This window comes from Pithys albifrons, chromosome 8, assembly GCF_047495875.1.
Source record: "Pithys albifrons albifrons isolate INPA30051 chromosome 8, PitAlb_v1, whole genome shotgun sequence".
In the NCBI taxonomy this organism is placed as follows: domain Eukaryota; kingdom Metazoa; phylum Chordata; class Aves; order Passeriformes; family Thamnophilidae; genus Pithys; species Pithys albifrons.
In genome coordinates, this window is record NC_092465.1 from 22172879 (window position 1) to 22199155 (window position 26277).

The 26277-nt window shown below is 43.2% G+C and overlaps 1 protein-coding gene across 3 annotated transcripts in view; it reads right to left on the reverse strand.

The window, feature by feature from the left end:
- SP3 (Sp3 transcription factor) overlaps positions 1–11150 on the reverse strand; it is a 35414-nt gene extending 24264 nt beyond the window's left edge. For 2 of the 3 annotated variants that reach the window (XM_071562824.1, XM_071562822.1), the window contains exons 1-3: positions 10887–11150; positions 10417–10541; positions 10127–10243 (exon numbers count right to left, since the gene is read on the reverse strand). In XM_071562824.1, the coding sequence (XP_071418925.1) occupies positions 10127–10243; positions 10417–10541; positions 10887–10893 (249 nt within the window). In that variant the 5' untranslated portion in view covers positions 10894–11150. Of the gene's footprint in view, positions 1–10126; positions 10244–10416; positions 10542–10801; positions 10847–10886 lie in introns of those variants that run through there. The other variant, XM_071562823.1, reaches the window with a different exon arrangement.
- Positions 11151–26277: the final 15127 nt, after the last annotated feature.

A 26277-nucleotide genomic window follows, 5' to 3' on the forward strand; every position in this document is an offset into this window, starting at 1 on the left:
AATTAAAGCAAGTGACGTACAGACTATGTGTTAGACCAGTCATGCAATTCAACACTAGATATTGATATGCTACTGGAAAACATGCATTACAGCCTGTATGAATATCAGCAACTGGATTAAAACTATGAAATAGAGATTCTGTAAGTGAGCTAATGCCCAAGTCAGGGTAACCAATCTGTGGATTGCGAGCTGCATGTTGCTCACAAACGTGTCAAACGCAGCTCCTGTGTCATGGCTGTGTCAGGTGACCAGCAGCAGGGTTATTCGGGGCAGGGGGGGCTGCTCAGTAATCCAAACCCCTGGCTCTGGGAAGAAGGGAGCTGGCAGGGGCTGCTGGAGTTCTCATCACCACCTTACCCTGGGACTCAGCTACACTCTTCACCCAGCCTGGTACTTATGGCACAGAAGTGGAGGAATCACCATGCAGCCAGTGCTGCCTCTATCTCCTGGAGCTCCACTGCCTTTTGACTCTGCGTCATATATGATATGAGTGCACATGTTGTGACTCTCAGCAGTACAGAGAATGTTAAGAGGTGATATAGTCACACACTTGGAAAGACCAGACAGCCTCCTCAACTAAGTTACACACAGCACAAAGTCCGAGTATCTGTAAGCTTGAAGGAGTTACTGTTTCACTAAGGAAAAAGGCTTCTAGACTAAGAACTTTTACAGGGATATCATGGTTGGATTAGTCCTAGGGGGGAATATATCTTCATTAAGTTGGAAAACCAGAAAAGACCAGTGTTTCAGAGCAGACTCCCTAGATGGTTAAAGAACCTAGTATGCCATTTGTTTTTTACTCAGTAAAGAAAAGGTAAATAGCACTTACCTTTCTTTACCAAAGCAAGCTTTTTCAGAATAGGGTATTAAGAATTACATTTAACATTGTGCAACGCTTACCACAGATTTGCATAGTCAACCTATTTGATATTGTAAATAATCATCAATCTAAGGAATACCAAGTTTCTCTTTATGTTTTACCACACTGCAGTAAACCAATAGAATAACTTAGTTTTTAGCAACAAGCAACTGACTTGTCTTAAAACCAATTCAGCTCTGTGAAACAAGTTTAGTCCCTTTGGCAGAGTCCAGAGGACACAGAGAAAAAAGTTCTAGTTTGCCATTCTGCGTTGATACTGTGATCACTCCTGGTAGGGAAATTACCAGAGCATATCACAACTTCTTTCTGATGCTGCATTCTGACTTCCCTTAACCTGGATATGCAAAATATAGCACTCATCTGATTCTTTTCTAACACAGCACTGAGACATAGCCAGCATGAATGAATCCTGTGGTATGCAGCTGAGTGATTTTAGTCCACAGCATTGGATGGGACTTTGCTCGTTTCACTTTCTTATCCTATGTGGGCCCACACCACCACAATGTTTACATGTACAAGAAAAATACTTCATGTTCTGAGTGCTTATTAAAAAACATTTTACTGTGGTTGTCAATCTTCATTTCCAACAAGGAAACACCTATCTTGGTTCTAAATTCCTCCCAAGAACTGTACAAATAATGGTTGTAGAAAAAAAATGCTCGCTTCTTTAGCCCTTGAAGATACAGGCCATCCACTTGAGAGCTGGACTCAGTGACCCTTATGGGTCCCAATTCAAGATATTCTGTGATTCATAAGTGTAATTTATAATCTTTCAGGTAGTTTATTAGTAAATACATTCAGCATCATCAGCACAAAACTAATTTTATGGCCTTAATGTTTCAAGGAAGAGAAAGACAAAAAGGAATAATTTTAAGCACATTTCATTACTTCCTTTTCCTCGTATACTGATCAACCTTTCATTAAAAGAACATATTTAAATCCTTTAGTCTTTCAAGCTTGAAATTCATTATAAGAAATTAATATTCCGTATCACATATCTTACATATAAAAAGGCAAAAAAATCCATTTTCCTCTGCTACCACATTAGCTTTATAAATTTGTGTTTAGTATTGTTTATACACAGGTAACAGTTGCTAAAATACTGCTAAGGAAAAGTTCATAACTACTTGATTCACAAGCGTGTAAATATTTATTATCTGAAGGTTTTATAGAGTAACAAAACACCCATAAAAGTCATTGGTAAACATCAGTCAGAAAACAGCAAAAGCAAAAGTATTATTGTTCTATGTTTAAAGTGTGTAATTATAAAATAAATGTATAATATAATGTGCTGATAGTAGCTGTTAGAACAAAAGAGAAATAAAAAGTAATGGAAATCATTACAAGTCTGATATAAAACTAGGCACAAGCGAATGTTGCATGCTTAGGCTAAAACTGGACTGATCTAGTATGCAATAACATGTCTGTGTGTACTGTTATGTAATACATATGTTTGTCCTCCACAGAAATAGTTCAAAGGGAAATCTGTCTCCTTCATGATAGGGAAATTACCTGTGTTGTTCTACTCCCAAATATGCTGACTCCCATACTGCCATTTTCATGTTAGGCACACATCTCACCTCTTGATGATCTAGTGAAATATTCCCCCAACTCCTGCTCTGTAAAGGTTCTAGCACAATAGAGCCACTCTTCTGGTAGATGCATTTGTCAGTCCATGGAGCAGTTCAGGGCAGGCACACTTGAGGACATGAAGCCACTGCTACACGCAGCACATAAAGTGCCTGTTATTCACATGTAGCTCTCAGATCTGGCTATATCAGACACCACCAGAAGAATCATACGGAGGGAGGGGCAAATAGAGGGTGAGGCTTTCAAGAAGCTCTCTGGCAGCTATGGAAATTACCAGCATTAAAGCGTGAAAAAGACCCGTATGGTAAAAAGTCTTTGAGGATGATCTCTAACCTCAAATGGTCATCAACCCGTCATAACAAGACAGACTGTTACAGCCCTTCTCAAAGTCTGATGAGCGAGGAGGACATTTCTTGGACTTCTTTTCCTAAAGAGTAGTAACCTTTGTCTGCATCCTCAGGCAATTCAGCATTTCTGTAGTAGCTCAAAAGTTCTGCCACTGATACATGAGCAGCAACACCTGCAGCCTGCTCACTTACTGAGCTTACAGTGCAGCTGAAATACACCCCTGTTTGTTTGCTGTCTCTCAGCCATCCGTGAAAAATACTTTAGAGGGTAGAGATAAAGCAACAATGCTTTTCCTTATCAACTGATACTCAGGCAGCAGCTATTTGGAAGCTGTTGCTTTAAGAGAAGGCTGCATGGTTGTAATCCAAAGGCTCAGTTTCAAGAGGAAGGGACGAAGATCTGAGGAAAGTTCAGCAGTACTCAGCCAAGGAGGAGAGAACAGGAAGCAACAGGGAATTCACTGGAAGCAGCATCAGGAAACAAGAGAAAGAGAGAGGAACAGAGCAAAGAGAGTAGCTGACACAAGACATGGGAAGAATTAAAATCAAATGGTATGTCCACCTGGAGAAAGGTCAAGTACCAACAAAGAGTGGAAGCAACAACCACTGTTCAGCCTGTCTTTTGATCCTTTAACAGGCCTTGTATAATTTCCAGTGGGTAAAATAAAGAGATGTCTCTGAGCCAAAATTCTCACCCCAAGGAATTAAGGATCGTGATAAATAAAAATCTAATAATTGTCTTGTTCGATGTGTTTAAAGTAAAGCAACATTAAGTTAAATGTGAAAGGAGGTAAGAGAAAGACATACAGAAGATAAAATACCTTTTAAAGTGATCTAACCTATCAAATTATAGGATTTGGGTTAAATAAAACATCCCTCAACAAAGTAGAACTGGAAAGAGTGAGAAACATGCCTGTAAGAACTGGTATCTGCTGTAGACAACTGCATTTCTACATGTCAAATGTGACCAACTGGACACATGCCATTGGCCATCAGTATTTTATTGCTAAAAAACTACTGATCACTTATCTCTGCTGATCTATTGTGGATTGCTTTCTATTGCACTTTTTGGAAAGTCACTTTAGTCCAGGAGCAAAAGCATCAACAAAATGAGCATAGGTGGACAGATAATGAGTCATGAGCTCCTAAACATTTAAAAATCACATACCTAATGAAGATTGGACACTGTCTCATCCAAATTGTTGTTTTATGAAAGAGGTAGGATTATAATGCATGAGTTTAATACCATGTGTTTACCAAGCTACAGTAAACTATCTGTGCATTCTTAGGTCATTACAAATACAAGATAAAATGCACTTGCTTCAACTCTTTCATTAAAGTATGAGCTAATACATTCTATCTTGTATTTGCCGTAGGTTAAAAATGTGTTCAGCATCAGTCACTGTGGTTCAACTGACACAAAGCTGCTTGTTAAAGCAAATTAATTCTGTTGCACATTTCAGCCCTCTGTAAATGAAGCCACTCCATTCAGAGAAATACATTTGCCCAAACCAAATGTTTAGAGAAGCAAAGAATGTTTCAGGGAAGAACTATTAATCTGAAGCTGCTTAAAATGTTATTTTAAAAGAAACTCCAATATGATAAAATACATCAGTGTCTCATTTAAAGAACATCTTCCTCTTTTTGCTTGACATGGACAACTGGAGTCCGAACTTTAATAGCTTGTTATCAATCAGCTGAAGTTCAGACTTGTCCAAATTAAGGCAACACAATATTCCTGACATTAGTAGAAACAGGGAACTGCACTACTATGGAATGAGACATGGCAACAAGAAGAAATTTTTAACTAGATTTTTAACTTCATTTGTTTATTAATCTGGACATCTCAATATAAGTACATGCCAAACTAGAATTTAGCATTTGTGACATGGTTTGTTCTCCTCGCGCTTTCAACTCTGGTGCTGAAGGCTCTATCACATAATCGTGAGGGACAAGACAGAGGACCTGAGATCTGCAAGCTTGAACTTGATCTTTGTGAAGGCAATGGACCAAATAACCCTGAAAATAAACCTTCAAAAAATTAACCCTCAAATAACCTGTGAGGGGTGGGTAGGGAAGAAGGTAGTGATCAGAAGTAGCCAGCCTAGACTTAGGAAGGAAAAATAACCCTTAAATAACTAACCTGACAATGTTCTATGATGAGAAGACTGGCTTGGCAGAGAGGGTTATGTGAGGCGTATTAGTCATCACTACTTTAGTTAGACTTTTGACTGTGTAAGAATAGTGTAAGAAAAAATTTTTTTATTTTTGTTACCATAAGGGTGATCAAACACCAGAACAGGCTGCTCAGAGAAGTTGTGCAGTCTCTGTCCTTGGAGGTATTTAAAATCCACTGGACACAGTCCTGAGCAACCTCCTCTCACAGACCCTGCTGTTCTATGAAATCTTACTCTTCTTACTAACGTTTAAAATTAGAAAAAGAACTTTTTGGTTTATGCCGCCTTTAAATATGAAAATGTTTTAAAACATACATTGTATTACTTTCCCTAAGAATCTATAAAGCAAAATAAACCGCAATTTCTTTAAAGAACATCCGTAAAGCACCTTCTTCTAGAACTTCTACACTTGGTTCTGATCCAGCACTAGAGAGACATAATTGGAATGCAAAATTCCAAGAACACTTTAAAAGGCAAGCTTCTGGGCAACAGCAAGGGAAAGACACTGTTAGTCACTACATTTGACCTGAAGTTCTTTGTTCTGCAGAAGTATAAAACAGAGAAACAAGACAATTCCAGGTAGACTTTTCTATAGTGGCTGAACACATTCTGGTGCACCTGTTCACACCCAGAAACACTGCATCAGGAAGTCATCTTCTCACCCACAAAGGAAAGAATGGATGTCAGAGTAAGTTTGAACTTCCTCAAAATGATCATACAGGCCAAAGAACCAAGGAGTATGGTTAACTCTGACACATGGCATTCGTGTGTATTTTTGTGCAGTGGAAAACATGAAATTTAAAATGCCTTCTAATTTCTCTATTCTATCATCACTATTACTGTTTCCCCCTAAACTGAGGTTAAGCTGGGTGCATCTCAAATGATTACAGTAATGTTCTAAGGCATAAAAAAACTGGAATTCCAGACTGTCATTGAGTTCTGTGAAGTACTAATACTCAGTTCTAAAGCTCAAGATATGCCAAAGCAGTCTTAAAACACTGTAACCTTTATTTGTAAAACATAGAAAGAAATGCTTTTTCTACAACAGAGAAACAAAACTCATCTTCCCCATGTTGGTAATTATTAAGCTGTCCAAATGTTTTCCACATCATGTTGGTAAGCAACAACACAAAGAAATCATATCAATCATTCCCCTCAGCCTTTTTTCTTTTGAGACTGGAGAACCAGCATACCTGGCACGACACTGGATGCAACTACATCCTGGGGCAGTCATCTCTGTCAGCTCCCAATCTCTGGCGGCTGCCGGAGCCAACAATCCTCAGCCAGCCTGCTGCTTTTCCCAATTCACCCGCCTTCCAGACCTCCCACACAACCTCCCATCAGTCTTGCACTGTATCCTCGCCTATCCCAGTGCCACCCAGCACAAGAAGAATGCCCTTGGGAGCATGATAGTTCAAGTGAGTCTTTAGCTTTGCATTACAATGAAGTAAGAGAACATAAAGAACTGGTTATCATCTCAGCCTTGTAGCTTCTTTAACAATCATCTGATCACACCAACCATACAGCTGACCATCAAGGCTTTGTTTGACCTAAATCTGTTTGCTCTTTTGTTTTCTCCCCTGTGCATAGCTCTGCCGCCTTCTGCTTTGCTTCTCATTTTTACCTAATGCTAAAATCTTTGCAATGTTTAAACTGGAATGAAACCATACCATTTATAACTAAATGAAAAAGAATCCTAAGTATGACAGTTTGAAGTAGAATTATTAGTCAACAATACACAGTGAAAAAGCAAAAACACAAACGAAAACTTCTCCGCCTTTTAATTCCCAAAAGAGGGAAAGACATCCAGAAAGGCTAAAACATAAGCCGTCATTCTAGGTCAGGCAGTAGCACATACCATCCCAGCAAGGCTTTCACACATACCAGCAGGCAGCAATATTCAAGGCAAAGTTTCCATGGCAAGCACTTGAACAAACCATGGTTGCAGCAGTATGGCAACCAAGGAAAAGACTCTGAGGTAAGCAAGCTACAAACTCATGGCCATCTACACCAAAATCAAAAACCAGCAGGCAACACAGAAAACACTGGTGTTTGCTGATCACAGGCAATATAAATCATGGCATCAAAGCTGAAAGACTTCAACCTTCGTTAATGCACAAAGATTAGACCAGCATTAATGCCTGCTAGGGCCTCTCATCCAAAAAAAACCACAGTTCTAACCAGAATCCTGGGCCAAGATGAAAACCTTGCGGACTAGAGACAGCCTGCCAAGTCACTGACAGGATGGAAAGAAGAAGAGGGTTGAGTTTAATTTTGTCACTTTTCTTCATTTGCTTTCCATTACAAGCAGTAGCCATTTTCATTAGTCTTTTTATTTCCCCACTAATCCCGTCAGTGGTAAAACAACAACGTCCACTCAAACAGTAGGCCCAGACTCAGATACCAATATAGAATCATAGGATAATTTCAGTTGGAAAGAACTTCTGAAGGTCATCCATTCCAACCGGTGGCCTTAAAGCAGGGCCAACCAGATCACAACAAACATGATCCCATTGGCTCCAGCTCTTCCCCAAATCCCAGACACGCAATATTCCCTTACGTTCCTATGGGATTTTTGCTGTTGCTTTTAAATCATACTGCTGGTCTCTTGGGGAGCAGCTGCAGCATTCCATCTCAGCCAGGAGAGCAGCGTGCTAGCCCAGCATACATACGGGCTGCAGCCCCGCCAGCTCCTACCGAGCCAATGTCAGTAGAACAGTAACAAAACAACCCCCAAACCACAGCACTACCAGCCCTATACATGCAGGCTCTTAAATTGCTTCTAAGAGGAAATAACTAGTTTAAGTTCTACTATCTGTTTGTATGGATCGAGAGTTGTATGAAATGTCCAGCAGCCAGAACTGTGGTGCAGGTACAGAACATACTAGGAAAGAGCTGCCTCCCCACGGACACCATCGCCCATACACAGACACCAAACCAATTCATCTGTACTCCTGGGAAAGGGACAAGCATCAAAAACTGCAGGAAGACAATTATGTCTGTGTCTATGCATACAGATTTTGTTATCATTAAGAGGTACCTACAATTTCAGCCCTTTAGCTCCTTCCTCCCTCTTCCACTGCCTGGTAAGATAAACTCAAGGGACCAGAAAAAAATGTCTTCATAGCACTAAATCCCTTTTGGCCTTCTGTTTTTCACTAGGAATGTATTTCAGGGCCTTTAGTCCCTTCACTCTCTTTATTAAGGTCATCTTAATTAACTCCAGTGTCTAGTTCAGCTACTGTAGGTATCTCCTCCAATTTATATTTAGTTTCCACCCAAAATATTCTGAATCATTCAAGAGTTATGTTGTAGGAGTGTAAAAATTACCAGAATGTTATAACCTAACTCACAGAAGATATGTAGGAGGGGCCTATCTCCATGTATGAAAAGTAGTGAGTGAGCTTATATTCAGATTTAGTTTTAACTAAAATTTTGGCTTCTCTTGAATTGCTTCTGCCTTGCCCTGAAAAGTCTCTTATATGCAAACATAACACCAGATTAATTTAACAGGAATAAGGAAGTACTATTTCAAAACTGCTTTGTCCATTTTGAACAATCAGGAATCATTTATCCTGTATTAGCATTCTAATATCCTGTCAGAGCCAGACCTAGCACTGCTCATCCTAAGCAACCAACCCATCCTCAATATGCACAATTCCAGTTTTACAGTGAGAACAACCTTAAGGTGGATATAGGAAAGCAAGCTATCATTTAAGCATCAGTCATTTTTCAATATCTATGTTCATGCTTTTCAGCACTGTATGTATCCAGTATTATGAAACAAATCTTAGAGGTATCAGGTGCTTAACAACATGCAGAAAGACTTTTAAAAACACTGCTTGAGCAAATAAACAGGTTTGGCAGAAAGGATGCTTAAGAGGGGGTCACAATCTTAATATATTTTCAAGCTCTGTCATTAGTCTACAACTCCCTGTATGACCTCTGACAGCTATTTTGCTTCAGCTTCCCTTTATGTAAAGCAAGCTGAAATGTAGAGATGAAAACTACTTTAAAGTTTAGCACGCAAGTATTTAGAAACTTAACAATATCACTGATACTTCCACATTTGTTAAAATCTTGTCACAGCTACTTCATCCACGCTTTGAGTTTTTCTTCCTATTCACAGAATCCTGAAAACATATAAGGCTGTTATATGGCAAGTTTAAAAACAAAACTTGCTTTAAAAGAAAACATAAAAGGGTTTTGGGCTAATTTTACATATATTTCTGTAAATAAAAAATAAAGAGATAGCATGTGTGATTTTCCAAGGCCAAAAATTACTTCAGCCTGTCATTTTAGAGGGTATTTTGGAACTCTCTTTTAATATACCAGTATTTTCAGGTATGAGTTATTTAGAAATGCACAATCTCTTTGAATTTTACGAGCATATGTCAAAAAGAGTTAGGTAGACCAATTAAGGAACACATGAGTTTCCATTAGGCTTTTGCTATGGGAATTGTTAAACTAGCTTCAGCAAGAATACATTCCCAGTCTGCAAGATCCATCTCATCACACAAGGTGCCAAGGTCATCACGGTTCCTTTCAGAGCCGACAGCGAATAAGAGATAAGGGCAGAAATTCGGTTTGTAATACGAGCAACCGCATGATAAGTCTGCCGAGAAAACACAGTGTCGATACAGGAAGCAGCTTCCTACCACCGCGTTCGCTTCTACACAGCCATTTTACTTCACTACATCCTTCCCTACAGCCAGCCTTCATTTTGTGTTCCTGCCCGGCCGCGCGGCTCCCGGCCAGCAGCCCGGCGAGGATACCGGGGCCGCGCTCAGGTGGACGTGAGGTGCCTCCCAGCCCCTCCGGGTGCCGAGCGAGCCGTTCCGGTGCCAGGGTCGGGAGGCTTCCCGCCTCCCCCGGTTTTGAAAGTAAATGAAGGCGCCGCTCGCAATGGCGGGGGAGGGGGGAGCTTGGCTCCCTCCTCCTCCCGGGAGCCCGGCTCCTCCTGGAGAGGCAGGGGAGCCCGGGGACCCCTCTCCTGGCAGGTCGGCCCTGCTATCGTCCCTCCCCCCGGGCGGGCAGTGCCGTGTGTCCCGTCCCTCCCCCCGGGCGGGCGGGCTGGCTGTGCTGTCTCTCCCCCCGGCAGGCCGTGCGAGAGCGGCGGGGCGGGCACTCACCGCTCCGGCAGAGTGAGAGGCAGCGGCGGCGGCGGCGGCCTCATCCTCCTCCGGCGACGGCGGGCCGATCTTGCTGCAGGTGGCCGCCAGCAGAGCGAGCGGTGACGGCTGCGCGTCCTACCCACAATGGGCGGGTTCAGGGAGAGAAGGGGGGAGGCGGTTAGTGCGGGGCAGCGGCCGGGGCTCCTCAGGCGCGCACACAGGAAGCGGCGGCGGCACCGGCTCCGCACCCGCACACAACGTGTCACCCGGGGGAGGGGGGGAAGGGGCCCGGCCGGGCCTGCGCTCACCTGGGGGGCGGCTGCCGCGGTGGAGGCCGAGGCGGCGCCGTTGCCGTGCTGGAGATACTCGCTGTGGCTGCTGCTGTCCACGTCTAAGGCAGCCATTTCCTCTTGTTTCACGGGCTTCTCGGGAGCTGCGGGCACAGAGGGAGGGGGAGGGGAGAGTCACTGACGGGAGCGATCACCCCCCTCCCTCTCCCTCCCTCCCTCCCTCCCTTCCTTCCTCCCTCCCTCTCCCCCCCCCTAACCCCAGCGCTCCCCCCGCCCTCCCGCACGGAGCCCTCCTCCTCCTCCTCCTCCTCCTCCCCGTGCTGCTGCCCCTGCCCCTCTTCTCCCTCCTCCCCCTGCTCCTCCTGCTGCTGCTCTCAGTGCCGGTCTCGCCTCGCTCGCACACGGACGCTCCGGGGCCGGAGCGGGGACGCGCAGGGCCGGAGCAGGAGCGGGGAGCCCCAGGGGCGGTTCGGTCGGTGCGTACGTACCGGTCATGGTGTGAGTGCGAGCGGCTGGCTGGGCGGGAGGCAGGCAGGCAGGCTGGCTGGCTCGCACACAGGCCCTGCTGGCTGGGGCTAGGCGGCTGCCGCCGGGGACATGCTTATTGTGCTCACGGCGGGTTGAAGCGGCGGCGGCGGCCCGAGCCTACTCCGGTTTTTTTTTCCTATTTTGATTGACGGTGCGGGAAAGCCGAAAGGTGGGGCTTGCCGCGGGAGAGGGGGCCCGGCCGACACCGCCGCCCGCCCGCCGCCTGCCAGCCCGGAACTCCCGCCCACGCCTGCGCGCGCGCGCTCTCATTGGCTGCGCCGCGCCGGCGCCGCCGCTCCCATTGGCCGGCCGCGCTGCCAGTCACCCGCCGGGGGCGGGGGGGGCGCCCCATGCCGGGGCGGCTTCCTGTTTGCCCGCGCTGGTGCGGGGAACAATGAGCGGGACCCGCCGGGAGCGCCCGGGCCCGGCCGGGCCCCTCCGCCCCGACAGGTCTGCCCTGGCTCCGCGGGGCTGCCGGCGGCGCAGGGTCAGCGCCCAGCTGCTCCGCTGCCCCCGCCGTTCGTGTGCCCGGGGCGCAGCGCCGCGGCCGCGCTCGTTCGAAATGCCCCGCCGGGGCTGTCACTCACGGCCGAGCTGCGCCCTGCCGGCACACGGCGCTGCCGCCGCGTCTCGTCCCGCCGGCGCTAAGATGTCGGCGCGACGGCCCCAGGGGAGCCGGTCCGCCCGGCCGGGCACCGGGGCCGCTCGGGCCCTGCCGGGACAGCGCTGCGGAAGCGCCCGGCCCGCCTCGGGCTCGCACCTGCCCGGCCCGGGCGCGCTGAGCAGGAAAGTCCCTCTGTCTCCTTTGCAAAACAAACCCCACCGAGCACAGGGCCGCGAGCTGTTTTTAACTCGACACGTCCTCCCAGAGGGAGTATCTGCCCAGAGCTGGGTCCGGACTTTGGTATGGAGAGAGCATTTGTGCCAGCAGCTTTTCTTTTGGTCATGTTGAGGAGAATTAGCAAGATCCCTTTCAGCGTCAGTTTTCTGCTCTGCCCCTCGTGTTACGCAACACAAAGGAAACTGGGAGTTCTCGGATTGTTAAACTAAGGCAGGAAATATGTTTAAAGCGTTACATAAGTATATGATGATACAGGAATGATTATTAGTGGGGCCTGTTTGTCTGCCACACAGTGTTGCTTGGGAAGGGTTCCTGTAAAGGGGAGCAACCTCGGCTCGGCCTTCCCTCATGTGTCAGTGCGTGTGCAGGGTGAGAGCACAGTGCACAGGCTGAGACAGTCACTGGGACCCTTGGCTTGTAAATCCATCTGAAGAATTATTTTTTCTTAGTTACCTTTATTGTGGTGTCCCAGTGAGTCTGAATGAGGCTGAAAAGCGTTGGACTGAAGAACCCAAACCTACTGTCCTGTTACAATATTTAGTGTAATTATTACTGAGGATTACCTGGGAGATGCAGTGAGCACAGTCTCATATGTCAATAGTTATGCTGAGTATTTGGAGTCACAGGCTATCCAGATAAACTCATGGCAAAGTTGGTATCTAGGAAGCCCAGAAACATGGTCAGAATCTTGAACAGCTTCTCTGAGAAGAGAATAAACAGTGCGTTTTAATTAGTCCAGCACTATGGCCTTGAGGTAACTGCCCCGTCTTAGCTTTGAAACTATTACAGAACAGGAAAAAATGCATGGAGAAAATATGAACTTAATAGCAGGAAGTTACGACGAAGGAAGATTGCAATATCTTCACTGGCAGAGGAGCATTGGTCTTACTGTGTGGTGTTTAGTCTTATTTCAAGCCAATTTACTTTTGCCAGTATGATGAGAGTACCATCAGGTGACTTAATAGTCTGTTGTAAATTAAACCCAAGGCTGTTCATCACAATTCATTTTTTCTAGGACAGGTTAAAAAAAAGCACAAACCCCACTTCTGTTTGTGAAATGTCTGTGTACATAATTTCTTGTGATTCTACTTTAGAATCAGTTGTTGGCAAGTTAAAAAATAGGCATGAAGAAGAAGCTTTTGTTGCAATTTGTATTTTTTATTTAATAACCACACTAAGCAGGAAAAGTTTTAACTTGGAACAGAAGTCAATTTTTTTTGTGTGTGTCAGAAACAATTTTTTGCCAGTAAAAGCTAAAGTACACAACATTTAAAAATGCATCAGTGCATACCTAAGGAAATCTTAGGAAAACAATAAAAATGCACAATTACATGAGTACTGCAGTATCTCAAAAAGGTCTGTGGCAAGTATAAAATGTGCAGTTTGTTTTGCAATCTCAGAAGTTGCTAGTGAAATGTAGAATAGTCTGCCATCCTCTAAACAGAACTATTACATATTATTGTGGACTTCAGTAACCTGGGAAGTCGTTCATTTAAAGACTGATATTTGAGAGAAGTAATTTCTGTTCATATGCTGTGAAGGAGGGAATAAAACTGAAAAACTGGCGCTTGCTATTTAGCATTGTATTGCCAAACACTGTCAATGCATTCTGCTTTTGGACAGTTATGTTGCTTAGGACTTAATCTAAATATGAAAGTTGTTTTTTCTTCTGCAGTTGGATGCATGTTGAGAGCTCTCTGATTTAAATGAGGTCTTGTCAATAGAGTAGTTCACCTGCATGGATCTTACTGCAGTCTTGGGACATTACTGCAGTGCTTTAGGACAGAGGGATTTGAAATACCAATAATGGGATTGAGTTTATGTGTAAAAGAGTTTTTCAGTGTGATACAACTCAGATGTAATTAGACTTAACAACACTAGTTGAGGACCATCTTTTTCAAGTCAAATATCTAAAATTAGGGAGGACACTGTTATGATAATATTAAATTCAGGTAAAAAAGAAGCAAACCAGAATATTAATAGACTATTTAAAGAGTATACAATTAAAAATAAGATAAATTACAAGAAAGTTGAAAAAAGGATGCTAATGTGAAAAAGAGGTGTGACGAGATTGAATCAGAAATGTTAAATAGAAAGTGGTTGGTAATAGAAATCAACTGTATTTACCACTTCTCAGTGGAGATTAAGAACACATGAAAAGGAAAAAGGAAAGGAAAGAAGATACTTTTTTGCAGGATTATTTGCTTATTAGTGTACTAGCATCAAGATGTTCACTAGTAAAATTCTGCATGTATTAAGGAGATACTGTATTGGAGCTGGCCTGAAGTTCTGTTAGATGGCAATCTTCCTGCCAAGTTAGCACTGTGCTGATAGTCCCACGGAGACTGAGCTCCATGTCCAATTAGAGGAGTCATTGTTTTCTCTTTCTTGAGATTACCCACCAGATGTACTGTATCAGTATGTGATCTGAATAAACTAACTATGACCAGTTTGTTATTAAAGAGCCTTGCTTCTTTAAGCCTTTGCCTCTTGCTTCTAGGATGGTCCTGGTAAACTGCAGTTCCTGGGATGAATTTTCAGTCCATTTGCTGAAAATGTGTGCTGCAATTTGAGCTGTACATACAGAGCAAGTAACACTGGTCTATAATAATGGGAATACCTTTAGCAGATAGGAGAATGCAGCAGCTTCAGAACTGAGATGCAGCCTTGGGGCGAAGTGGAAGTGGAAGTAGACTTTGGGAGAGGAAGCAATGCCTGCCAGCTTTTGGTAAAACTTAAGGTTTTGCAGAAAGAACGCCGAAACTTGATACCTACCCTGTGTTTCAGTTGTAAGCTCAGTGCTGAATTTGTCCACTGTTAACTCGTTTTAAGTCTTGGAGCTCAGTCTCTGTGTGAATAACAGTTAAGTACAAATTCAGAAGGAAGTGCACCACCTAACACAACTTGGAAATGGCTTTTCTGTCCTTTGAAACTTCTGAGCTATGACATATTATTTCTGTCTTTACTAGTCCCTTCTGTTGGTGACCCTGCATTTATTTAAAGGAACACATTATTGAAGGGTTGTTGGTATGTGGTCCAGTTCAGTGTTTACTCACAGCTGTGGTACTCTGTTCCTCTGTAAAAGGGTGGGTTTGCCATGCTGAAGCCTAGAATGCAACTGGACAAGACAAACAGGAATGCATTCTGCTGTGATGCTGTGCCACTGGGAAACTCAGGCTCAGGGCACTTTGGTTTAGAAGGCTGGGTTTAAAATTACATCGAAGAAGCAGTAGGGATTCCATTCAAGAAGCTGCCTTAAAACACAGCCTTTACTGGAGGGTCAATAGTCTGCGTTATCTGTAAATATCATACCTCAGAAAGTACTAACTAGGACACCAGAAAATTATTCAGTGGAGATACCTTTTGAATTTGAGGTACCTTCTTTTATGTCAGTAATCTGCAAAATTTCAGTAGAATCTGGAAGGCTGGATGTTTTGGTTTTTAAGTGCCAGATACTGCACTCAATTTCTGTGTCCTGTATGGGCCCATTTGCTTGAGAATACTGGGACATCTTTACAGAGGGCCACAGGCAGGACTGACAGGATGTGAGGTTTTGTGAGTCAGCACACAGGAGTTAGAGACAGTTGCATGACTTGAGTTCATCTCTGTAGAAATAAACAGAGAAATGAACCCTTGCCTAGTATAAAATCAGCAGTGGTCAGAGAAAGGTGTTGACTGGCATTAAGTCATCATCCCCCAGAAAGCACCTCCTTCTTCTGACATGAGTAGTTACTAAACCACAATTTTTGCAAGGTGGGAGCAGGCTTGAGCAGTAGCTGTGGTTTGCCCAGAAGTGAGCCAACCTGATAGCTCATGGGCATCACCATAAGAAAATAAACCCTGCAAAAATACTGCTCCCGTTGTTGCAAGCTAAATTGAGTCAAACTAGACACAGTGGAATAGTGCTCTGTGGGTGGGAGGAGATGAGGAGAGGTAAGACTCCCTTCAACAGCAACGAATAGCTTAATTCAGGGTGTCAAGCTTGCTAGACAGCACAGGAATTTGCTTTTGGCTATGTTTCTGTAAAGTGCCTGTCAATAGCCCAGGATTTCAAGTCTTTAGAGGAGCACAAACGGTACCCAAGAGCATGTGGAATACCAAGGTATTTGCATACTCGACTGCACAAGTGTGATGGTATCCAAGTGTAACCGTATAAAAGACAAATATTTATTAATAGTGCAGTTGGATTTTAGAAGACCAATTTTTCTGTTTTAAATGGGGAAACAATTATAAAAATGCTTGTATCTGCTTGAAAAAACTGCGTTAAAGAGAGGTCAAAGAGAACTCTGTGGTATCTGGATCCAGCTGTTGGCAGGAGAGACATTTGATTCCACTGGTTGGCTCATGTCCAGTGGGAGCTGCGAGTGGGATCAAGGGAGGCCGGGCAAAGCAATGGACAGCGTGACAGCCACAGCATGAGCTCGCCAGCTCCGGACACTGCTGCACCTGACTGGAGGACTGAGGCACACAGCCTGGCCACAGTAAGGGGAAGAACCTGTAAATGAGTAGCCTGACAACCCAGTCTGTACAAATCTAAAGGCTGTGACTCTTCTCCAACACAGATGACAGATCTTCAAAGAATGGGGCCAACAGAAAGTCTGTCCAAGTTCTACATGCACTACTGTGTGAGGACAGTCCCCTGGAACATTGTTTCTAGCCTAGTCACTGTATTTATGAATTTTTTGAGCAATTGGGACAAAATAAGTCATGTTCCTTTTAAGTCAGAAATTCTTCCTCGTTTGTTACAGCTGTAACTCTCCTCAGGTGATACATTCCTGTATATTTTGCAAATTGTCAAATTCTCTGAGGACGTTTGACTGGTAAACAGGTACTGTCTTTAATAACATGTTAGAGAAAACTATTTCTACTGATTTTTGTTTTTCATGTTTAACTATGTGACTGCAATAGCGGACAAATTTCAATGTATTTGGACTAAAGGGGCTTTCCCCCGTTTTTTTTTGCTTTTGTGTAACTAAATAAAGAGAATATTTATTAAATATTCCCTTTAAAATGTGTGGGTTTCCTTCAACTGGCAGCATAGTTCATCTAAATAAATTTTTTTTCATTAACCCTACTTGTTTCTTATGAAGATGCAACTAATTCATCTAATCTGCCTCCCGTTTGGAGAGAGGTGTCAGGAAAAAGCAGATCAGTACATACCTGAAAACTTGCCATTTAGCAGGTTAATCACTGTAGACACTTCTTTCATTTCACCTCCCTTAAATGGAAATACATCTTTTTTCAAGCTTTCTAAAAGTTACTGCCTTTGCAGTGCATCATTATCCTGTTTGTTTATGCTTAATTCCTGCCCTTCAAGGTCATCACAACAAATGAAATTTAATTCTGGAAATAACTGGGGAGTGGGGGAAATCATAGATCCTTTAGGTAAGGTTAGAAAAATTGTTCAGAGGAAAAGGCCACATAACCATGACTTGCAGAATCAGTAACAAGGCATGTAAGGATCTCTCTCCAGAGCCCATCACAAAATTGAAGTGGAAGTAAATAAATAGATACATAGATAAAAGTCACCAGAAAAGAAAATGTGTCTTGTGTTCTTCTTATCTAAGGTAGTTCTTCCTCACAATTCAGCATTTTATTTTTAATAATACTGATAGAAAAGTAGGCCACTGAAATGAGACTGGAAAATTACATACTTGCACATATGTTTACTGAAAACTTGATAGGAGTTACAAATTCTGAAAGGAAATACTTCCGGAGGGATGAAGTTACTTTCATGAATCTCAGTTTGAACTTCCCTTCCCAAAACAAAAGCAGGCAGGACTCGGTGGCTCCCTCTAGGAGAAGGAAGTCTGGGGCTGTAAATCCAAACCACATCCAGTGCTCTCTTGGCACGTTCTCAGTTCCAGCAGCCTGAAGGCCACAGTGTGAATAGTGAGGAGTCAAGTGAGTGTCTATTTAAGGATACTTGCAAACCTGGATGACTGTTCTAAATTCTTACATACCTTTAGGTGAAGGAGATTTTTTGTTTCTTAGGAGAAAAAATCCCAGACAGGATCTTCGAAAGAGGAGTTGAGGGTAGTCACTTGCACAAGAGAACTGGACAAGAGAAAGTGTGACTGGAGAACCTCCCTTGGGAGGTGTCTGATGGAGGTAACAGCCTGACCTCACAGTGGTTCTCAGCATTTCGTTTCAGTTGGCACTAGGAGACTGCACTCAGCCCATGTCATCTCAGCTACCTGGCTTGGATTCCCCACAGGGTGCCTGGTCCACTCTCCCTGTGCGGAACCCCAGTTGCTGAGCAGAGTTCTGGCATGTTCACTGTGGCATTTAAACCCTTGCGGTTTTTCCTACCAGCATAATTTCATTAAAGTAGACAAAAGCATTAAAAAGGAACAGAACAAATTAGATTTGTGCCTTTCTGCTTCCTAATTTTGGAAGAGGAGGTGGAACATTCTACAGTTCATTTCACATTTTTCCATGTCTCCATTGCAGAGAAGTCAAAATTTAAAATTCGGACATGACCATGGTAACAGACGCATTCCCCTTACCTTCCTGCAATACCACAGACAACACACATACCAAGGAAGAGAAAGCTGAGCGAGATACAGAATTCCAGTTCTGGTCATAGAAGAAAACTCTTTTGAGGGGGAAAAAGTTACTAATTGAAATTTATCTAAGAAATGCCTCAATAAAAGAATTATAATCTGTTTCAGTTTAAGTCTGAAAGAGGCACATTTGAGGCTGAAAATGACGATAATTAACACTGATGGTGCTGACATAAAACACCAATAGACACTTTTTAACTGCTAATTAACCTCTGGCTTCTATAAACATCTTCTAAAAATGCACACCTTCATCACCTTTTTTGCTACTCACTAGCACTCACATAGTTTATATTACTGCTCAGACCATGCTGCAGATCATTCCTGGTCCTTTTGACATGTTTCAATTTCCAAATTACTGCACAACCTTCCCAATCTAATAACACTTGCAAACGTCTGCACTTGCTGCAGGTGTCCTTCCTATTTCTAAAAATTAATTAACGAAAGTTAATTATTTTTTAATGTATTGTTTCTCTCTCTTGTTTCAATTAATATCTGAGTTACTGAAGTGGATCATTGCTATTAGTTTGTTTTCACAAAGTTAGAAAACTCGAACTCCACTATCATCTTAATTACTTACAAATGAAGGGTAAAATGTGGCAGCAAACCTACACCTACATTCACTGCATTCCTCCAGTCTCGGCAGGACCACTCAGGCACTGGCGGCGAAGTGTGTGTGCTGTGCACAGGCACAATATGTAGTTCCAGGACACAGAACCCACTACATCTTTTTACTTTGCAAGAGTAGTGCTAGATTTTCAGCAACACATGCTATGTTTAAATGAAGCAGTAACTGAATATTCTGTCTGCTGCTTAGAAAAAAAAATTAGTTCATCCTCCTTTCACTCTCCCAAAAAAATAGCATTCCAATACATTTTTTACCTAGCCTGGATTCCTACAGAAATTAAAAGGGGTTTGAGATAATTATCTGTTCATATGTATAATAAATCTCTGTGTGTGTCCGCATGTGTGCACACATACGTGCATGTCCATACTTGCATGTTCTGCAAGAGAAAGGGAACAAGAACAAACAGCAGCCAATTTTAACCACATCTGACAGAGCAATAAAATGCTGAAAATGCTGCATTCCTGTACATTTCATAAGAACAGGCGGCTAAGTAAAAGGAGACACACTGCAGCTAGAGTTAAACCCTTATTAAACACCAAGAAAGCTGCAAAGATGAAAGATGTTATGAATACCCACCCACAGGAAAAGCTGCAGTCAGAGCTTCCAGCTGTGTAGACCTAGGAGAATCCAAAGATTTGCCCAAGGGAAACAAGCTCCATCAGATGAGCAGCTCACAGGACTACTGGTTTGTGCTGGATTTCTAATCCATCACTGTCCTGCTCTGAAGATGACATACTCTTTTTGCCACTTGACTTTGGGGATTTTGTTTTTCTTAAAATATGGATTTCTCAAAACTGATGAGCTGAAACCCAAGATGAAAGGAAGAACCAGAATTTTTTCCCAAAGACCCCATGGGATACTCTCACCAGAATCCATATATGCAGCACACTAAACAAGGAGAAGACAGCATCTTCAGATTCTGGTTCACTGGAAACGAGAAAAACTTCATGCTCCAGCAGCCTGGACTTTGGTCTTAAGTTAGCAAGTGTCAGTGCTGTTAAAAAGCCTTTCATCCCACTTTCTGATGTGTCACATCACTGATGGCCATTCTCAAAAGTTTGGTGAGGGACACACATCATGGGTCTCTACATGTTGCTGTTTTTTCTGCAATACAGGTGTGGTATCCATTCAGAGGACACAGGTGGAGGAAGTAGTTGAGTAGTTGACCCTTTCCAGTGCAATGCAGGGTCCCTGGCTCCACTGGTCTGCTGGAGACACTCCTGCCTGTGTCACACCTCTTTGGCCTCTCACTTGGATGCTAAAGGAAAGCTGAAAGTCAGAGAGGGCCCAAACCCAGTGCTGCACTGTATATCAATGAACACAGTATTGTCTAGAAGACACCCAGTATAGTGCTTGTCTGGGTCACATTTCCTCCCTGTTCATAGCTTGGGGTTTGCTTACTTCACCCCAGGGTTGTGTGTTCATCACCTATCGGTCACACATCCAATCCAGGGACAAACTCTGGTGCTCCAACATTGACAAATCCCCTCTGGATGACTGCCTGACTTCTTATGTTCTAGTCACAGTAACTCACCTTCATCTATACCTCTCTCCTGCACTGTGTACCCTCAGACCTTCCTTTGCTAGCCACGTTCACATCTCTAAAAATACAGTCCAGGAACTTTTTATTCGTCCTGTTGTGTAGCAAGAAAACCTGGCTCTCAAGCTCAGCAATCTTGTTTTTAGGTGCTGAGGCAATCAGTGCAGCAGCTGCCTTGGATGCCTGTATCTTACAGTGCACTGATACACTGTCCTTCGTACCCCACACAAAGGAAGGAGAGATAATGAAAGAATTCAGCAGCCAAATCCTACTATTCCCCTCTTTTTCCCAAAGAGGCTAACTCCAGAAAAAGAGAAGTGCCCATTCTTATCACAGGATGACAAAGCAATGTGTGTGGCATTGTTATTATTCTTGTTGCTACATGGTTGTGAGGTTATCCTGAGATATTTTTATGATTTTTTTAAGTCTTTTGTTACTAAGAGAATAATAATGACCTAGCATGGTAATAAGAATCCCCAAGGCTTGAAGCAATAAAGTCTTCTAAACTCTTAACTCCTAAACTAAGAGTCTTCTAAACTAGCTTCATTTTGCAATTTTATGGGAATATAAATACCCATTATATTCAGTATGTTATACCTATCAGTCTCTCTTTTTTCTAATCTAAAGTTAGATGAGTAGCCTTCTTTTTGTGCTTTGTCATTCATTACTTAAGGATATAGAGAGGAAGTCAGAACAGCATGTTTGTTAACTAAGTAAATATTTAACAAATTGACTCTGATTTTAACATTTTACTGGAACAGTATCATAAAACCTTAGAAATTTGGCAGTATTCATCTGTGGGGTTTTATGTGACACTCAAGTTAGTCATTGAAGCCATTTTATTTCCTGGATGAATTATGTAATTCCTGTAGAAGGACAATTCAACATAAACATCTGTAATAAAACAAGTCAATTAAATTGGTAAGTTAATTCTATGCCAGAGGGGGAAAGCTGCTTTTTTCTTATTTACTGTTCTCTAAGGATTCAAGTAGGACTCTGCACGGACTGAAAGCTAAACTCACACTTGGTTTCTGAGTTCCTGGGACCCAGGCCCTCCCGGTTCTGTTGTAATTCACATTTGGAAGTGCTGTAGTCAGCACACATTTCCTTATACCCATGATTTTCAGGCACTGGAGGAGGCAGGCTGGGACACAGGTTTCTAAAGGCCACAGAAAAAAATACCACGACAGTTTTAGGGGTTTACAAATTATCTGTAAAACTTAGTAATCTGCTCCTAGGCTTTCCATTGGGAGAAACTTATTGGTCAAAGTTAGCATGAGGGATCGCAATTTTTGGCTTCTGTAAAGTGTGAGTTAGATACCACTTTTAACAAGCAGAAATCCATAGGAATTATAGTATGTTAATCATTTCCCACAGAGGCAGAGGGGCAGCCACTTGCTCACCTAAGATGAGCAGCAACCAACACGACAGTGAGCTGATGATCTTATCTCACATTTCCCCATTGGTTCACCTACTGTCTGTCCACATTTGCTATCCAGGTCACCAGTATGAGGATTGTAAGTAGAGACTTTACAGAGAACATAACTTGCTGTGTCCTAAGTGAAAAAGCCTCAACTTGCCCAGTTTCTTGTGTTTAATTCACCTCCCCATTCCAGCCTTTACCTGACTATTTAGAATGTATTAACAGAGTCTGAGAACTCCCAGCTAGTGACTATGCACAGTATTTTCATTGCTGCAGCTAATCTACAAAGACAAATATTATTGTGTTTACACTGCGAAAAGCAAAATATCCTTATCTCCAATAAAAAACATTTGCTCTTTGTTGGATACCAACACTGTTCAACTCTAAAACTGTTTGAAATCCTGGCTTGTTGCTTATCTAACTCAGTGGTGCCTGTAATAGAAAGAAATCAGAGAACTCCCTCTGATACTGCTCTACCTCCCTGCTTGAGGACTCAATCTGTCGAGGATGTTCTTTTCATGAAATCTCTCCTAGTCATGAAAGAGATTAGCCCCATTTCACAGACACGAGTGAGATGTGCAAGAGTGTCAAGAACCTTGCCAGAAGTTACACATGAAGTCTCATGGCTGAACCAAGAAATAAATTCCCATTTTTGTATCCCAGTCCATCCTCCATTGCACCATCTTTCCACCTTGAAGAAAAATGGATCAACATTACTCCTTGTCCTCTCTTTTGAATAAGAAACTAATTATTTGACTACTTCTCCATTCTGTTCTTTAGAAAACATTTTTCTTTTCTGTTGTAGATTTTCCACATCCCTTCACAATTTGCAAATTGCTGCCACACAGCATCAGTTAGTGTCCCTGGAAGCAGCAGGCTGGCTGCAGACACAGCTCCCAAGCAGCACCAGCCCAGGTGCTGTCTGCACTGTGCACCTGTAGTTACGCAGAATGAGAACAAGTCAAGGCATTAAGGGTTAACAGAGGCTCTGAATTCAACAGTATCTCATTGTCCTCTTTGGTGCCCCAATGCCTGAACAGGGAATCCTGCAAAGCCCATACAGATCCTGCTGCTGCCTGACTCATGCTCTCTGCTTTGGACCATTTTGCACATGCTTGTGTGAAGGAAGTGTCTCTTTACAGCCCCGTGGCATTAGAGCCAACTTGAGTTTTCAGCCTAGATGTTAATAGAACCCATTCCCAACATTTTGTCAATTAGTTCTACTGCCAAGATACTGGCTAGAGACAGGTCAGTTCTGGTTTTCCACCTTTTCTTCTTAAAGGTTGTGTTGCACTTAGTAAAACCCCAAAACTAATTTTTCCAAGCCCACCATCTGTGCAGTATTAGTAGCTCTTTCCTTATGGGACAGTACTCTTCTCTCAGTCATCTCCACACAGTTTTCAAGCCTTGCCACCTGCCCATCTAAGTTGTTAATTCTCTGTGACATTTCCCTGTATTTTTCTTTCAGAGAAGAAAGGGACCATTGAAGAGTATCATGTAGAGTCTCAAGCAGTTCCCAAATTGATTCCTCAAGGCTGACACTGGTGAGAGGGCAGCACAACTCAGAGGCAGAGCCCAGCCAAATTTGTGGAGGAACCTTTGAGCCAGCAGCATCCTGCTTGAAAAGCCTTTCTCCTTCAGACACATGCGTGCCTCAAATCACTCACTACCAAACATAGAATGTATTCTTTAAAGGATACTACTTTCCCCACATGAGGTATCTAAAACTGATGGAAAAAGCAAAAGCTGAAAAATACAGTGATACCCTTTTCCATCTGTGAGATATGATTAAATCAAAATGCCCCAACAGCCTGACCTGGCAGCCACACGAGCCTTCACTTTACTCACCCAGGCAGGCACACAGGACAGAGCCACACTGCCCAGGGGGGTGGAGGTATCCACACAGACACACCACCAGCTGTGGGACAGACAGGTGGGCAGCCATGCACTCCAGCAGCCTGTCTGCATATAGGAAGGGGCATCCAGCAGGACCACTCTTAATGACAGGAAGATATTAAAAGTAAACAAAGCAAAGATGTAATATTCCCTTGTCCAGAAGCACTGGCAGCTTTACAGTCGCTGTTCCCACTGTTGTCAGACCTGGCCATCACAGAAATGAGCTGTCTCAACTTTTTGTTTCTGTCATATAGTGAATTGCATCACCAGCTCCTCTCCCACCAGGACTCCAGACACAAGCACCCAGTGCTCCCTTGGCCCCTGGCCTTTCTGCCCTGTTGCCCTCTTGCTTCTCCTGCAGTACCAGCACTGCGGAACAGTGGGTAAGGCAACAGTGCATGCCTTAGGCACACATCCAAGAAGGCCAGAAAGAGCACAGTGCAGCACATGTATTGTTACACTTGAAGTGAAATCATTATATTAAAAACCTCAATGGTTTACACAACATATCCTTTAGTCAGGAAAGGTAGTTCGGAGTAAAAGGTAGACAATGAGCAGGAGAAGGATAAAGTACCTCCTACTTTTTAAGCTCTTTCTCCTTTTTCCCTCCCAGGAAGCAGGCTTGCATTTTTAGGAGCAGTTCTTGATCTAAAAAACATTATCGCGATTCTTTCACACAAAGAAGAAAAAAAACATTTCTAATTCAGTGCTTACACTGGATAGTTGGTTTAGGCCCCAAAACTGGCCACCAGGACTAGAGCGGTGATCATCTCCCTGTACTTGGCACTGGCAAGGCTGCACCTCCAATCCTGTGTTTGGTCTTGGGCCTCTCACTAAAAGAAAGACATTGAGATGCTGGAGTGTGTCCGGAGAAAGGCAAGGAAGATGTTGAAGAGTAGAAAGTCATGTGAAGAGCAGCTGAGGCATCTAGGGCTGTTTAGTCTAGAGAAAAGGAAACTCGGGGTGCACCTCATCACTCTCTACAACTACCCAAAAGGAGGTTGTAGCAAGGTGGGAGTTGATCTCTTCTCCTAAGTAACAAGCAATATAACAAGAGGAAACAGCCTCAAGTTGCACCAGGGGAGTTTAGATTAGATATTAGGAAAAAAACTCTTCACGGAAGGGGTTAACAAGCATTGGAACAGGCTGTCCAGATAAGTGGTGGAAACACCAACCCTGGAGGTGTTTAAAAACCATGTAGATTTGATGCTAGAGACACGGTTAGTGTTAGACTTGTTAGTGCTGGGTTTATGGCTGCACTGGATCTCAATGAACTTTTCCAACCTAAGTAATTCCATGATTCTAAAAAAGGAGTCATAACTCTCCCACCTTTTGTTTCTTTTCCAGTTTTGCTCAGTCCCTGGTCTACTTCTGCGGCTGATTTCATCTCTGTGTTTTTTTCATATGTCTTGTGAGATTACTCACTCCATCCATCACCTGTGCATTTGACACAGATTTGCTCCCATGCCAAAGTCCTGAGTGAGCTCTGTTATGCAGTCCAGACCAGCCCAAAGCTGCAGTCACCTACCTTGTCTTCCAGCACTTCTCTCTCTTCAGGTGTGTCCTTGACAGGTATTTTGGGCTGATCCAGGCTTTGCTGAGGGGAGCCCAAAACCCTCAGAGCTGGTGGTCCCACCTGAGTTCACTTGCTTCTTCCTGTCAGTGCTGCCCTGAATGCCATTAAGGCACAACAGTCACCAGAAAACCATGACCTTGAGCAAATTCTCTCCACTGCTGCAACACAAAGTGTAAAAAAACAGGATCACAAATACTGCTGCAGTAAGGTACTCTAGATTTTGGTGCACATTTACTTGAACATTCAGAGATCCCAGCTCATCTCAACAGCTTTTAGACCTTGTTAACATTTGCCCTGGTGTTTCTTTACCTCATGCATAAAGACTTAACAGTATATAAGCCACTATTCAGACCAAAATTGAAGGATACACAAGCAAATGGACCGACCATTCATTTGTTGTGTAGTGTTTAACCGTGGTATGAAATGAGCCATAAGAAAATGGCAGCCATTTACTGGAATTAGCACACTTACAAATAGATTGGGATAGTCATAATAACAAGATGCAACTTATATACCAGAGAAGTCTGTGCTTTGATTGTGTGCATCTGTTCAAAAATAGCACTTAAATGCTGCAGCACTAGGTGGTCATGCTGCTTGGTTGAACAAAGGGAAAAAACAGACACAAGGAGGGAAAGCAAACTGGCTCTTTGGGTCAGAGTGCTGACAGTCCACCTGCTCTGCTGCTCTGCCTGAGCACCTGAACATGATCACACTTGCACTTCTGAGGGATGAATACCAATACATCCCTTAGATTCTGACCAGCTGATCGCTTCTGTCTTGCAACATTTTAATATTAATTTTGGTATCCTTTTATTATAAGGCTGATAAATACAATCTGAACATGGAGGAAACTGGAAGATCCAGCATTCTTCCACACTGACATC